The sequence below is a fragment of the Oryzias latipes genome, chromosome 23, assembly GCF_002234675.1.
Source record: "Oryzias latipes chromosome 23, ASM223467v1".
Taxonomy (NCBI): domain Eukaryota; kingdom Metazoa; phylum Chordata; class Actinopteri; order Beloniformes; family Adrianichthyidae; genus Oryzias; species Oryzias latipes.
The window spans coordinates 1,291,971-1,306,618 of record NC_019881.2 but is presented as its reverse complement, the minus strand read 5'-3'; the positions used below and the strand labels follow the sequence as shown (position 1 = coordinate 1,306,618).

General features: G+C 49.6%; 1 protein-coding gene across 10 annotated transcripts in view; it reads left to right on the top strand.

The window, feature by feature from the left end:
- The window catches only part of sox5 (SRY-box 5), a 99,823-nt gene that overhangs the window by 33,128 nt on the left and 52,047 nt on the right, over positions 1-14,648 (top strand). For 8 of the 10 annotated variants that reach the window (XM_023952082.1, XM_023952080.1, XM_023952086.1 and 5 more), the window contains exon 4: positions 6,959-7,045. The exons of 1 other annotated variant lie outside the window; for it this stretch is intronic. In XM_023952082.1, coding sequence (XP_023807850.1) covers positions 6,959-7,045 — 87 coding nt within the window. 10 annotated transcript variants of the gene reach the window in all.

Here is a 14,648-nt window from a genome sequence, read left to right as displayed (position 1 = left end):
GGCTGGTGTAAACCCCCCCGGTTGTTGTCGGCAGAGTGGTGTTTATTAATAACTGAAGTTGGAAGAGCTTCTGACTGAGGATCCACGGTGAAGACGAGGCCGAGCAGGGACGGCGGTCCTCTGCTTCAGTGGGAGACGGCGGGGGGGGTGAAGGGGGTTAGCAAGTGGGGAGGACAAGGATTTTAATGTTTACGCTAAGGCTCAGCCACCGCAGCAACTGTTGCCAAGCGCCTTCCTCCCCGACAACAAGCCCCTAATTGGTACTTTCAGCAGCTAACCTTGTGGAGGTGGCGGTGTGAGGCGATTGGACAAAAAGCTTTTGGTGCGTCTCCTCTCACGCTGCCACAGATCACTCCTGGATTCTTCTTCTTCTCTTTTTTTTTTCCTAAAAAAACAAAAATCTTGGCACGGCTTTGGAACAATTGGACTGTCTTTAGAAGGAATCGATGAAGATGTGTGCAGACACATGGCCCAGCTCACCCAGACATGAATTGATCATCAAAATATCAACATCGTGGTAAACGGGGAGTCCTGGCGCCGCCGCCGCCGCGGGCGTGAGGGGAGCAGCCAGACTGAAAGGAGGAGAGCTGCAGCATCCAGAGCGTAAAGTAGTAAAGATGCATTTTAAAGCCGTCTTTGAAACATTTCCAGTGGAAATAAGTGTTACATCTGAAAACAATCACTGACGTTGAGGCTGTTACTGTAGACTGTGATGCAGTTCATAGTCAAACAAACTCTCTCTCTGTTGACCGGCTCAGAAAGGAAAATGGTCAACAGTCAGTCTGAGGTCACAAAAACAACATCGCAGTTCACCGGTTTGAATCTCCAAAGTGTTCATGAAATCCCGATGAGCTCATGTTGTTCACACTGGACAAGCAGGGAGGGGCTTCTTCTTCTTCTCCTGCTGTTTGCCATGACATGCTTGAATGTGGAAGCGGTGCAAATCTCACAAAATGGCTTCAGGCTTTTCCTTTCACAGCTCTATTCTGATAAATGAACGATTGTATTTATTTTCCTCCACGATCAATTTTCAAACATCCATCCGTACGTCGCTACCAAATCTGAGTCTGATTGGTTTGACTCTCATGGCGTGTTGAATGGATGCGCATGAGCCTGAAAAAGTCACAGAAAGAGAGCATATTTGTGCGTTTACATAAGGTTTTCATTGAGAGGGGCTGCCAAGGGCCGTGTGACGGCAGCTGCAGAGCTCCTCCCACTTCCAGATACTGTTCATCTCAAGAAACGCTAGCAAGGTTAGCATCAAACATCAAAGCATTTTTAGAAATCGACAGATTTAACTGAACTGCTTCTCCTGAGATCTAAAAACTGGAGGCTCTTCTCAACATTTCAGCCAATTTGATGTGTTTAGTAGTAAAAATGAGAAGTTTAGGGCAGCGGCGGCTAAACTTAAGGGTGACACATAAAACGTTGTTCTGGTAGTTCTGGTAGTGATCACAAACAGATTTATTCCTACTTTTTTGGTGCCAGAGCCTCATCTTCATACTGTCCTGTTAAAGGTAGGCCTGTAACGCTTAACTACAGTTACTATGGGACACCTCAGGGCTCCGTTCTGGGCACACATTTTTGTGTATTTAGCAAACTCCAGCAGCAGTGAAATCCCCCTGCAGGGGATCTCCAGACCCCCTCAGGAATCACCCAGGGGGGCTGAACTGTGAAGGCATGGGAGACCCCTCCTGACCTAAATGACCTCGTTTATCGCAGGAGTTACTTTCTAAAAATAACCCGTAATAAGGGAAATCCGTGAAGTATCCAGCTTTATTTTTTACCATTGTTCTAGATACTTTAAAGTACTTGTATACTTTAAAGTACTTGTAAACTTTCCTCAGACAGACATGAACATTTCCATACTGAACTCTCTTGCTTCAACTTTTAAAGACGTCCAGTTTTCTAGAATAAAAACAATTATTGATCGCAGAATTTGGTGAAATAATCACAAAGACAGGGGCCCAGAGGAGGTTGATTGACAAGTTCAACAGCCAATCAGGATGCAGAACAGAGTGCACTGTCAAAAAAAAGTAAAATTGCAACAAAAAAAATGTTATTTTTTTTATATAGGTAAGGGGGGGGGGGGGCTACTTCCCAGACTTGATGTAAAATGTTTATTTTTCACAAGGAAACATTTAAAAATATCTGAAGTTTTTTCCCTTTTTTCTGATTCTTTTCTCCTGGGGGGGGGGGGTTTCGCCTCGCACTTCGTCTCCTCGCCGTCTCTGTTTGGCGGCGTCCTGCCACCTCACTGCTTCAGTGTTCAGGGGGGGGCAGCTTCACACAAACATCACCAGTTCTGCTATAATCGCTTATTCAATGCTGACCCCTGTTCAGTTTGGGAGGAGGGTTTGAGGGGGGGGGCTGAAGCTTGATCCTTCTAATTTCTGCCAAGGCCAAGTTAATGTGATGCCTGTTTTTGGGGGATGGGAGGGGGCATAAGCTGCAGCCACAGGTCCCAAACCCTGGGAGTCGTCCTCCTCCTCCTCGTCTTCGTTGTCCTCCTTCATCCTCCGCCCTCCTCCGGGCCCGGCTGGGCCTGGCGCTGGCACAGAGATCCCTTTGTTCCAAACCCGAGGGCCCGGGCTCTCTGTCTCCCTCAGTGCCCCCCCTCCCAGCGTTTTCGCTCCAAAGGTCTCCGCTCTTCACAAATATGAGATAATGGGAAAAATGGAGCCGGCTGCTGGCGGAGAAACGGGGCAAAAAGTGAAAAAATAGAAAGCGAGGTGGACGGTATTGTTTGTTTGTGAGGCGGGTCAGAGCGAGCCGGACCCTCCTCCTGCTCTCCGCTGTGGATTCTGGGTTGGGGGGGGCACAGTTCGTCCCTCTGCAGGTGGACGGGGCTGTTTTGGCTCGGCTGCAGGGGCAGCAGCTTGACTCCGTTTGATCCAATGAGCCAAAATAATAGCCGATGATTCTGGACTCATTGTCAGTGGCTTTTCCCTCCACTTCTGCCTTTTTCCCAGAATCCTCGTTGGCCGTGTGGGATCAGAAAAAAAACGACCTCGGATTAATTTATGCACAAAAGCGACCAAAAAAAAAGAAGGCTCTTCACAAGTGTGGGTTCCTTCTCTGAGAGTGTAGATGTGAGAAACGTGCTCTGCTCATGCGGACATGTGGGGTTTTGATATTTTATGCCCCCCAAGCATCATACAGGTTTAATAAGGAGCTGGAAGGAGCTGATACAGAATGAATCTGCACCACTTTGAACGTCTCCAAGCTCAGAACTACCACTGAACCCTTTGTCAGCGGGGTGGAGAGGCATCCACCCTTCAGCTAGAGACACCCCACCCTGCAAAACAGGTCACGTCAGGAGGAGGAACGCCCGGAAAGTGTGCCCCCCCTCCCACCCGCTTATGTGATTTTTGGACGTCCAGCCGTTCCCTCACTTTAAATGCAGTCAGGTGCTGGTCCATGAAAAAGGCGTGAAGAGGCTCCGTTAGGATGGGATTTACAGCGGAGCGGCCGGGATGGGAATTTGGGGGTGCCCCCCCCGCCCACTAAGCAGCTGTTTTCCAAAAAGGTGAAGCAGGTTTTGGGTTGTTTGTGGTTCGATCAGGAAAAAAGATGCCCTGCTCTCATTTCAGCTCTCCTCTTCCCGCTTCTCCTCCTCCTGTCCATTTCCTCCCATTTCGCCGTCCTCCACACAATGCCGGAGCCTCTTGGCTTTTATTAATAGTTAAAGTGGCCCCGGCCTGTCACAGGGGACAATGGCTGCATCCCTGTTAATAAATAAAAATAATAACTAGGAGATGGAGACAGAGAGCGAAGGAGAGCGGCCGACACGGCCATTTGTTGTTCCCTCTCACTTGTCAAAGCTCTTTGGCTTAAAAGCCTCTGTCATTGTTGAGGTAGAAAGGGCCGGTGGGGAGGGGGGGGGGGGTGAGAGAGCCAGAGGAGGAAGGAAAGGAACAGCGAGGGCTAATAGCACCTGTTGGGGTGATGGTGAGACAGCTGTCATTGGAGCGGGGGGGGGGGGCTGTCTTTCTGCTTACATACCCCCCCCCCCATCCCTGCCACCCCCCACTCGCGTACGAGCAAAAGCCTCCGTCGCTCCCTGAAGGAGCTGCACGGCGGCGTCGGAGCTAAACTCTTTCAGGAAGAAAGTCCAAAAGCGGACGGCGCCGAAGAGAAAAGTGTGATGGTCTGAATCCGTCTGCGTTGCTCATCAGCGGGGCAGGAATACTGTCATCCAGAAGGCGGAGGAAAAGACCAGATTCAGGCCTCTGGGGGACACACAAAACACACACACAAGCACACACACGTCAACAACAGAGGTAAAGGATGCAGGCGACACTGCAGGGCTGTTGGGCTGCTCACCTGTGCATCCATTTGTGTTCAGTGTCATTTGTGTGCAGTGTCATTTGTGTGCAGTGTCATTTGTGTGCAGTGTCATTTGTGTGCAGTGTCATTTGTGTGCAGTGTCATTTGTGTGCAGTGTCATTTGTGTGCAGTCTCATTTGTGTGCGGTCTCATTTGTGTGCAGTGTCATTTTTGTGCAGTGTCATTTGTGAGCAGTGTCATTTGTGTGCAGTCAGGTGTCGTTTTAAATCTTTAAAAACATCTTTTTTTTTGTCTTTTTGGCCGTGCAGGGGCGAATTTAGTCATTCAAGGGCCCAGGGCAAAAACATCAGGTGGCCCCCTTTATTTGCACTTTTTTTCATTTTTTTTAAAAGTTCTTTTTAGAATACAAAATTAAACTACAGCTTTTGAGCAATAGTTCTGAAAGACTAATAAAATGAAGAAATGTAGATATATATTACATTTTATTTGATTTATCCTCCAAGAATGTATGCCAGTTTACATTTTATGTGGCAATACATTTTTTCTTTATTTAATGAGTAAAAGTGTTTAAATTATAATTTCAATTGTTGTGTTACTAAATGAGGTGCTTCTCAGAATAGATGAGAACAACAACATCTGTTTCTGTGCTGACATTTTTGTATTGTGACATAAAACACCAAGTTGTTCCTTAAAATTGATTATTTTTGTGATCTCAAATGAGTATTTTATGCACACAATTAGCATTTTTTGTGCACAAGTTCTTATTTTGCAAGCACAAATTAGTTGTATTATTGATAATAAAATACTGATTTGTGCAGACCACTACTAATTCATAGTCACAAATTATTAATATTAGGGAACAAATTATTTGTTTTATGTCCTTTCCAGGCCTCCATAGTTTTGTAATTTGTTTGTTTTTGTAAACAACTTTCTGTGTAACCATATTGTTAAACTGTAATCAAAGCAGCTTTTGTGTGATTGAAGAAGCAAACTTCACACCTGTGTGTGTGTTTGTGTTGATTGTGCAAGTGTGTGTGTCCACATGTGTGTGTCTACATGTGTGTGAGTTCGTCTTGATTGTGCACGTATGTGTGTCTACATGTGTGTCTGTCCACATGTGTGTGTGTCCACATGTGTGTGTGTCGACATAAGTGTGTCCACATGTGTGTGTGTCTACATGTGTGTGTGTCCACATGTGTGTGTGTCCACGTGTGTGTGTGTCCACATGTGTGTGTGTCCACATAAGTGTGTCCACATGTGTGTGTCTACATGTGTGTGTGTGCACATGTGTGTTTGTCTACATGTGTGTCTGTCTACATTTGTGTGTGTCCACATGTGTGTGTCCACGTGTGTGTGTGTCCACATGTGTGTGTGTCCACATAAGTGTGTCCACATGTGTGTGTCTACATGTGTGTGTGTCCACATGTGTGTGTGTCTACATGTGTGTGTGTCTACATGTGTGTGTGTCCACGTGTGTGTGTGTCCACGTGTGTGTGTGTGTCCACATGTGTGTGTGTGTGTCCACGTGTGTGTGTGTCTACATGTGTGTCTGTCTACATGTGTGTGTGTCTACATGTGTGTGTGTCTACATGTGTGTGTGTCCACATGTGTGTGTGTCCACATGTGTGTGTGTCTACATGTGTGTGTGTCCACATGTGTGTGTGTCCACATGTGTGTGTCCACGTGTGTGTGTGTCCACATGTGTGTGTGTCCACATGTGTGTGTTTCCACATGTGTGTGTGTGTCCACATGTGTGTGTCCACGTGTGTGTGTGTCCACATGTGTGTGTGTCCACATGTGTGTGTGTCCACATTTGTGTGTGTGTCCACATGTGTGTGTCCACGTGTGTGTGTGTCCACATGTGTGTGTGTCCACATTTGTGTGTGTGTCCACATGTGTGTGTCCACGTGTGTGTGTGTCCACATGTGTGTGTGTCCACATGTGTGTGTGTCCACATGTGTGTGTCCACGTGTGTGTGTGTCCACATGTGTGTGTGTCTACATTTGTGTGTGTCCACATGTGTGTGTCCACGTGTGTGTGTGTCCACATGTGTGTGTGTCCACATGTGTGTGTGTCCACATGTGTGTGTGTCCACATGTGTGCACACGTTAAAGTTTGAATCTGTCCGTGTGTCTGCTCTCCCGTGTGACCCCCCCCCGTTGCTGTGGCTGTGTGCACATTTGTGGGAGAGTGTGATCATAGTCGGTGTCTGTAATTAGTGACTCCGCCGGTGTGTGCGCGCCCGTGCGGGCTTGGAGCCGGCGTGCGGGGTGTGTGTGGAAACAAAGCGCGGCTGATAATGCGTCCATTGTGGCGCCGGTGCATTAAGGGCCTCTTTGTCTCGGGGCCCACAGGGCTAATGATTCTCTAGCAGCAGGTGAGAGGGAGAAAAGCCTCTCTCCGTCCTCCACTCGTCCCTCTGCCTCTCGCCGTTCCCTTGTTTTTGTTTTTCACATTTGCTCTCTCTTCGATTATCAGCTTCCCTCCTTCCAGCCTTGCCCCCCTCCCCCCCTCCCCGCTGATGCGGCCATTAGGCTGAGCCGCCGCTGCCTTTATTACAGCAAATGGACTTTAAATGAGCTTTATTGTCATGTTGGCCAGCCATCTGAATCCCTCTCTGTCTTTCTCTCTCTCTCCTCCACCCCCCACCCCCCACCCCCTTAAATAGAGGCCCCCAGCATTGAGAGGCTGTTGTCAAAGGACTGGAAGGATAAACTTTTGGCCATGGGCTCAGGGCACATCGCAGAAATTAAAGGTATGCTACAAGTGGAAAGCAACACAGCTGAGCTCCTCAGTTTATCATCCAATGAGCTTAAAGACCCACTCAGGTGAAAACTGTCGTCTTGACGTTTCCTCGTAGCATCCGCTTTGTGAAAATGAAGCTTAAAGTTTCTCTTCTGAGTATCTCTCTATTCAAATCTTTGGGGAAGAAATGCATTTTTGAAAAAGATCATATTTGTGACGTAGACGATACGCTGGGCGGTCCACAAGCTCCCAGCTCCGCCCCTTTCTGATGCGTCCACTGGTAGACGACTCGACCTTCGTTAAGGCCCGTACACACCGGGACGAATATTCGCCAGGCGTTATTCGCCAGCGTTTTTCGCCACGTTTTTTGTGTTCACACCCAGGCGATTTTCGCTGACGATGAGCTGAGTGAACATGCAATTTCCTTCCCTGACATTAGATGGCGCTTAATGTAAAACAGAAATACTCCTGTACACAAGGTGGCGCTGCGCAACTTTACGATTCTTAAAGTCGCTTTTCACTCAGAAGAAGAGAGCAAGTATTTACGCGCTTGTCAGAATCATACAAAGAAAACATGAATATTTCAAGCATCAGTAGCTCCAACTGGTGCTTGGTTCGGGGATATTTTAGAATGTCCGTCATTATTTCTTCGCGGCAGTGTAGACGCTACTTGGCGTCTTTCTTCTTCGCTGGTATGTGTGCTCAGCAAGGCAGTTTTGTGTTTGAGCGCCCCCAAGTTGTGTTTTACTGTAACTACAGAAGCTCCAGACACGTGTGCAAAAGCGCCATTCTCATTGGTCGAATAGATTTCGACGCGACGCGTCGAAAAAAAAAAACGAACCCGAGGCGTTTTTTTTTTTTGACGCTTTGGCGCTTGGCGTTTTTTCGCCTCGGTGTGCACACTCAAATTGGTGCCCTTTGTTTAGTCACGAGGCGTTAAACGTCGGCGAAAATCGCCGGCGAAATTCGTCCCGGTGTGAACAGGCCTTTCGTCTTGGTCTTCTTCGCCGATCTGGTGTCTGGATCTAAACGGCACGGCCAAACAGCTCCGACACTGCTGCCATTTTTGTTACAGCGCTGATGTCAGGTTGGAGGTGTGAGCGGCTGTAAACGGATGGATGGCGGGAAGTGGAGGCAGGCTTAGTCTGCTTTATTTCTAATGAAACGCTACCGCTCTGCAGAAACTAGGTCCTAGAAAGCGGCACAAGGTTTTTGATTGTGGCTAAAAACGGTAAAATCTTAAAGAAATAGCACCGGGAACGCTTCTCCAATAGATCAAAAGAGGATCGGAGATCCTAACGGATCCTGACAAGTGAGCCTTTTACAGTAAGGATGTCTCTTAGGATCGTTTGGGTTTTTTTATTACTATTTTCAAATATTCTTGTGGGAGCCGGTTTAGCTCGTGCTGGTTTGCGGCGCCTTCCGTTCGTGAAACCAGGGTTCGACTCCGGGCTGCTCCCTGTTCCCTTCTCTACCTCTGCCGGTTCCAAGCCCGGTTTGAGAAGGTTGCGTCAGGAAGGGCATCCGGCGTAAAACATTGCCAAATCTACCATGCGACTCGTTCGCTGTGGCGACCCCTGATGGGAGAAGCCGAAAGTGGAAGATTTTCAAATATTCTTGTAGATGGAAACAGTCTACAGTCGTATCTTTTGAACGTTTTGTTTGCTCATTAGCGGTCAGGCCGGTAATGCAGATGCATTATGATCGTGATATGTTAATAGACAACACTGTGATTAATGTTGGCACACATGGTCATACATACCATGCTTTAGGCATTTAACCAATCAGATGGAGCCGTTTCATGTCAGATGCTCGCCTCCTATGTAGACTCGAGTCTTTTGGAGAACAATTTAAGATTTGTTGACTCTCATTTAAATTAAAGTGTTGTAGTGAAATGGAAATCGTGTTTGTGGTTGTTTGGCTATTTGTTGATGTATCCAGGTTATTTTGTCGTCGTAATATTGATCACTAATATTGCAAATGGCGAGTTTTGCCCACATGGTGCCGCCCTGTGAGGCGTTCACCGTGTCAGACGGTCACATGGTTTTTCTGTCTTCCGTTCCGTGAGCGGCTGTGCTTATTTAAAGAAAAATCCCCCGTGTCCGTTTTTTTAAAGAGGCTTTCAAAGCGTGGTGCGTTCACTGACAGGGCTGCACACTGCGACTCAAGACTTTGCAGCTCCCGTTGTGTTGAATTTCTCTAGAGTACATCTCGTAGAAGTACGTCTGCTTTCTTTAGTTGCTGTTCTTTAGGGTTGTTCTCTCGGTGCCTAAAGGTTTGGATGTGGGAAAATTGTTGAACTGTAAATTTGCAAGCCGGGAAAAAAGAGTTGTGCGTTTAAAAAAAGAACTGAAATGAGACTTTAACCCTTAAACGGCAGAGTTGTAAATACACACTCTTTGACGTAGATCAGATAAATTGTGTGAATGTGACGCTTTCCCAAATGCTAACACAAAGTGTTGTGTAACGGCACAAAGCAAGTTACCATAATAGCATAGATGGTTACGGAAGGAAAAGAATGTCAACACTGAAGTTAAAGCTCAGATGCTAAAGGGTTACATCCTGAATTTTCTTCAGTTTCTGGTTGGGTTGAATGAGCAGAGTTCAAATCGATCCCACTGTCTGGTTTCACAATGCACTTTTAGGAGCAGACCAGCCCTGCTGCAAAGGTCCTGGATGCTAACGGAGCTGCACAGCTGAGGGCAGGAAGGCCTGCTGGCCAGACAGGAAATGTCGTTGGAGTAAAACCAGCTGGTCGAATTATTGCCAGACTACATTTATTTATGATCTCATATTCTGCCCAACGACACAATGTTTACAGATGAGACATTTTGCAGTCATTTCCTGATTTGACTCTTTTTTTGGCCTGTCATTTTTTTAATAGAAGTAGATTTTTCTTGCATCACTTTAATTTGCTTCACTTTGAAAAGTTTATTTGTGTTTAGACAGTAGTGACCGGCGCCAAGGTTCACTTGCAAGTGAACCCAGATCATTGACTGTACATGAGACCTGGACTGAGTGGCCCCTCCCCCCTCTGGTTCCTAAAAGAGAGTACATGCTGGGTCCTATAGACTTTTATAGACATATTAACAGCTGTTACTCAGTCAATATGTTTTTCAGAAAACCCATCATTGCTCTGATGCCTTTTTTCTTAACATGCTCTTCGGAATCCAAAATTTCTGATGACATTTTTTCTCCAGTGAAAATTGTTCAAGTTAGAAACGGACCAACCTGATGCCTGAGTGTGTTGTTTAAATGTTTGATTGAGGGATTTTCTGAAGTGATAGAGGTGTGAAGTTCCAAATATGATTGGCAAGACTGGTTGCCATAGAAACTGACAGTTTCTAGTTCCAACATGGCGACGTCTGTATTGTGAAAAAATGGCAACTGAATTGACGTAATTTAGTTGAATCCAAAGGTATTTTATGTTTTTGTTTGGGTGACATTACAGTAACTCAGTCCAGTTCTCATATACAGTCAATGACCTGAACTCTTGTTGTCACACCGGCTGCAGTGGATGATTATGAACAGAAGTGAAATGTGACACAAACTGGAGGGAAAACTAAACAGCAGAGCAAAGCTTTGACCATCTGCAGGGGAAAAGTCGAGGGAGAAAAACGAGATGGAGGAGAGAGAAGAAGGAGGCTAAAGGAGAGAGAAGGAGGAAAGAAGGAGGCTGGAGGAGGCTGGAGGAGACAGAAGGAGAGAAAAGGAGGCTGGAGGGGAGAGAAGGAGGATAGAGGAGAGAGAAGGAGGCTGGAGGAGAGAGAAGGAGGCTGGAGGAGAGAGAAGGAGGCTAGAGGAGAGAGAAGGAGGCTAGAGGAGAGAGAAGGAGGCTAGAGGAGAGAGAAGGAGGCTGGAGGAGAGAGAAGGAGGCTGGAGGAGAGAGAAGGAGGCTAGAGGAGAGAGAAGGAGGCTGGAGGAGAGAGAAGGAGGCTGGAGGAGAGAGAAGGAGGCTGGAGGAGAGAGAAGGAGGCTGGAGGAGAGAGAAGGAGGATAGAGGAGAGAGAAGGAGGCTAAAGGAGAGAGAAGGAGGAAAGAATGAGGCTGGAGGAGGCTGGAGGAGACAGAAGGAGAGAAAGGGAGGCTGGAGGGGAGAGAAGGAGGATAGAGGAGAGAGAAGGAGGCTGGAGGAGAGAGAAGGAGGCTGGAGGAGAGAGAAGGAGGCTGGAGGAGAGAGAAGGAGGCTAGAGGAGAGAGAAGGAGGCTGGAGGAGAGAGAAGGAGGCTGGAGGAGAGAGAAGGAGGCTGGAGGAGAGAGAAGGAGGCTAGAGGAGAGAGAAGGAGGCTGGAGGAGAGAGAAGGAGGCCAGAGGAGAGAGAAGGAGAGAAAAGGAGGCTGGAGGGGAGAGAAGGGGGCTAGAGGAGAGAGAAGGAGGCTGGAGGAGAGAGAAGGAGGCTGGAGGAGAGAAAAGGAGGCTGGAGGAGAGAGAAGGAGGCCAGAGGAGAGAGAAGGAGGCTAGAGGAGAGAAAAGGAGGCTGGAGGAGAGAGAAGGAGGCTAGAGGAGAGAGAAGGAGGCTAGAGGAGAGAGAAGGAGGCTGGAGGAGAGAGAAGGAGGCTAGAGGAGAGAGAAGGAGGCTGGAGGAGAGAGAAGGAGGCTGGAGGAGAGAGAAGGAGAGAAAAGGAGGCTGGAGGGGAGAGAAGGAGGCTGGAGGAGAGAGAAGGAGGCTGGAGGAGAGAGAAGGAGGCCAGAGGAGAGAGAAGGAGAGAAAAGGAGGCTGGAGGGGAGAGAAGGGGGCTAGAGGAGAGAGAAGGAGGCTGGAGGAGAGAGAAGGAGGCTAGAGGAGAGAGAAGGAGGCTGGAGGAGAGAGAAGGAGGCTGGAGGAGAGAGAAGGAGAGAAAAGGAGGCTGGAGGGGAGAGAAGGAGGCTGGAGGAGAGAGAAGGAGGCTAGAGGGGAGAGAAGGAGGAGAGAAGGAGGCTGGAGGAGACAGAAGGAGAGAAAAGGAGGCTGGAGGGGAGAGAAGGAGGATAGAGGAGAGAGAAGGAGGCTGGAGGAGAGAGATGGAGGCTAGAGGAGAGCAAAGGAGGCTAGAGGAGAGAGAAGGAGGCTGGAGGAGAGAGAAGGAGGCTGGAGGAGAGAGAAGGAGGAGAGAGGAGAGAGAAGGAGGCTGGAGGAGAGAGAAGGAGAGAAAAGGAGGCTGGAGGGGAGAGAAGGAGGCTGGAGGAGAGAGAAGGAGGCTAGAGGGGAGAGAAGGAGGAGAGAAGGAGGCTGGAGGAGACAGAAGGAGAGAAAAGGAGGCTGGAGGGGAGAGAAGGAGGATAGAGGAGAGAGAAGGAGGCTGGAGGAGAGAGAAGGAGGCTGGAGGAGAGAGAGGGAGGCTGGAGGAGAGAGAAGGAGGCTAGAGGAGAGAGAAAGAGGCTAGAGGAGAGAGAAGGAGGCTGGAGGAGAGAGAAGGAGGCTGAAGGAGAGAGATGGAGGCTAGAGGAGAGCAAAGGAGGCTAGAGGAGAGAGAAGGAGGCTGGAGGAGAGAGAAGGAGGCTGGAGGAGAGAGAAGGAGGCTGGAGGAGAGAGATGGAGGCTAGAGGAGAGAGATGGAGGCTAGAGGAGAGCAAAGGAGGCTAGAGGAGAGAGAAGGAGGCTGGAGGAGAGAGAAGGAGGCTGGAGGAGAGAGAAGGAGGCTAGAGGAGAGAGAAGGAGGCTGGAGGAGAGAGAAGGAGGCTAGAGGAGAGAGAAGGAGGCTGGAGGAGAGAGAAGGAGGCTGGAGGAGAGAGATGGAGGCTGGAGGAGAGAGAAGGAGGCTGGAGGAGAGAGAAGGAGGCTGGAGGAGAGAGAAGGAGGCTGGAGGAGAGAGAAGGAGGCTGGAGGAGAGAGAAGGAGGCTGGAGGAGAGAGAAGGAGGCTAGAGGAGAGAGAAGGAGGCTGGAGGAGAGAGAAGGAGGCTGGAGGAGAGAGAAGGAGGCTGGAGGAGAGAGAAGGAGGCTGGAGGAGAGAGAAGGAGGCTAGAGGAGAGAGAAGGAGGCTGGAGGAGAGAGAAGGAGGCTAGAGGAGAGAGAAGGAGGCTGGAGGAGAGAGAAGGAGGCTGGAGGAGAGAGATGGAGGCTGGAGGAGAGAGAAGGAGGCTGGAGGAGAGAGAAGGAGGCTGGAGGAGAGAGAAGGAGGCTGGAGGAGAGAGAAGGAGGCTGGAGGAGAGAGAAGGAGGCTGGAGGAGAGAGATGGAGGCTGGAGGAGAGAGAAGGAGGCTGGAGGAGAGAGAAGGAGGCTGGAGGAGAGAGAAGGAGGCTGGAGGAGAGAGAAGGAGGCTAGAGGAGAGAGAAGGAGGCTGGAGGAGAGAGAAGGAGGCTGGAGGAGAGAGAAGGAGGCTGGAGGAGAGAGAAGGAGGCTGGAGGAGAGAGAAGGAGGCTGGAGGAGAGAGAAGGAGGCTGGAGGAGAGAGAAGGAGGCTAGAGGAGAGAGAAGGAGGCTGGAGGAGAGAGAAGGAGGCTGGAGGAGAGAGAAGGAGGCTAGAGGAGAGAGAAGGAGGAAAGAAGGAGGCTGGAGGAGGCTGGAGGAGACAGAAGGAGAGAAAAGGAGGCTGGAGGGGAGAGAAGGAGGATAGAGGAGAGAGAAGGAGGCTGGAGGAGAGAGAAGGAGGCTGGAGGAGAGAGAAGGAGGCTAGAGGAGAGAGAAGGAGGAAAGAAGGAGGCTGGAGGAGGCTGGAGGAGACAGAAGGAGAGAAAAGGAGGCTGGAGGGGAGAGAAGGAGGATAGAGGAGAGAGAAGGAGGCTGGAGGAGAGAGAAGGAGGCTGGAGGAGAGAGAAGGAGGCTAGAGGAGAGAGAAGGAGGAAAGAAGGAGGCTGGAGGAGGCTGGAGGAGACAGAAGGAGAGAAAAGGAGGCTGGAGGGGAGAGAAGGAGGATAGAGGAGAGAGAAGGAGGCTGGAGGAGAGAGAAGGAGGCTGGAGGAGAGAGAAGGAGGCTAGAGGAGAGAGAAGGAGGAAAGAAGGAGGCTGGAGGAGGCTGGAGGAGACAGAAGGAGAGAAAAGGAGGCTGGAGGGGAGAGAAGGAGGATAGAGGAGAGAGAAGGAGGCTAGAGGAGAGAGAAGGAGGCTGGAGGAGAGAGAAGGAGGCTGGAGGAAAGAGAAGGAGGCTAGAGGAGAGAGAAGGAGGCTAGAGGAGAGAGAAGGAGGCTAGAGGAGAGAGAAGGAGGCTGGAGGAGAGAGAAGGAGGCCAGAGGATAGAGAAGGAGGCTGGATGAGAGAGAAGGAGGCTGGAGGCGAGAGAAGGAGAGAAAAGGAGGCTGGAGGGGAGAGAAGGAGGCTAGAGGAGAGAGAAGGAGGCTGGAGGAGAGAGAAGGAGGCTAGAGGAGAGAGAAGGAGGCTGGAGGAGAGAGAAGGAGGCCAGAGGAGAGAGAAGGAGGCTGGAGGAGAGAGAAGGAGGCTAGAGGAGAGAGAAGGAGGCTAGAGGAGAGAGAAGGAGGCTGGAGGAGAGAGAAGGAGGCCAGAGGAGAGAGAAGGAGGCTGGAGGAGAGAGAAGGAGGCTGGAGGAGAGACAAGGAGGCTGGAGGAGAGAGAAGGAGAGAAAAGGAGGCTGGAGGGGAGAGTAGGAGGATAGAGGGGAGAGAAGGAGGAGAGAAGGAGGCTGGAGGAGAGAGAAGGAGGCTGGAGGAGAGAGAAGGAGAGAAAAGGAGGCTGGAGGGG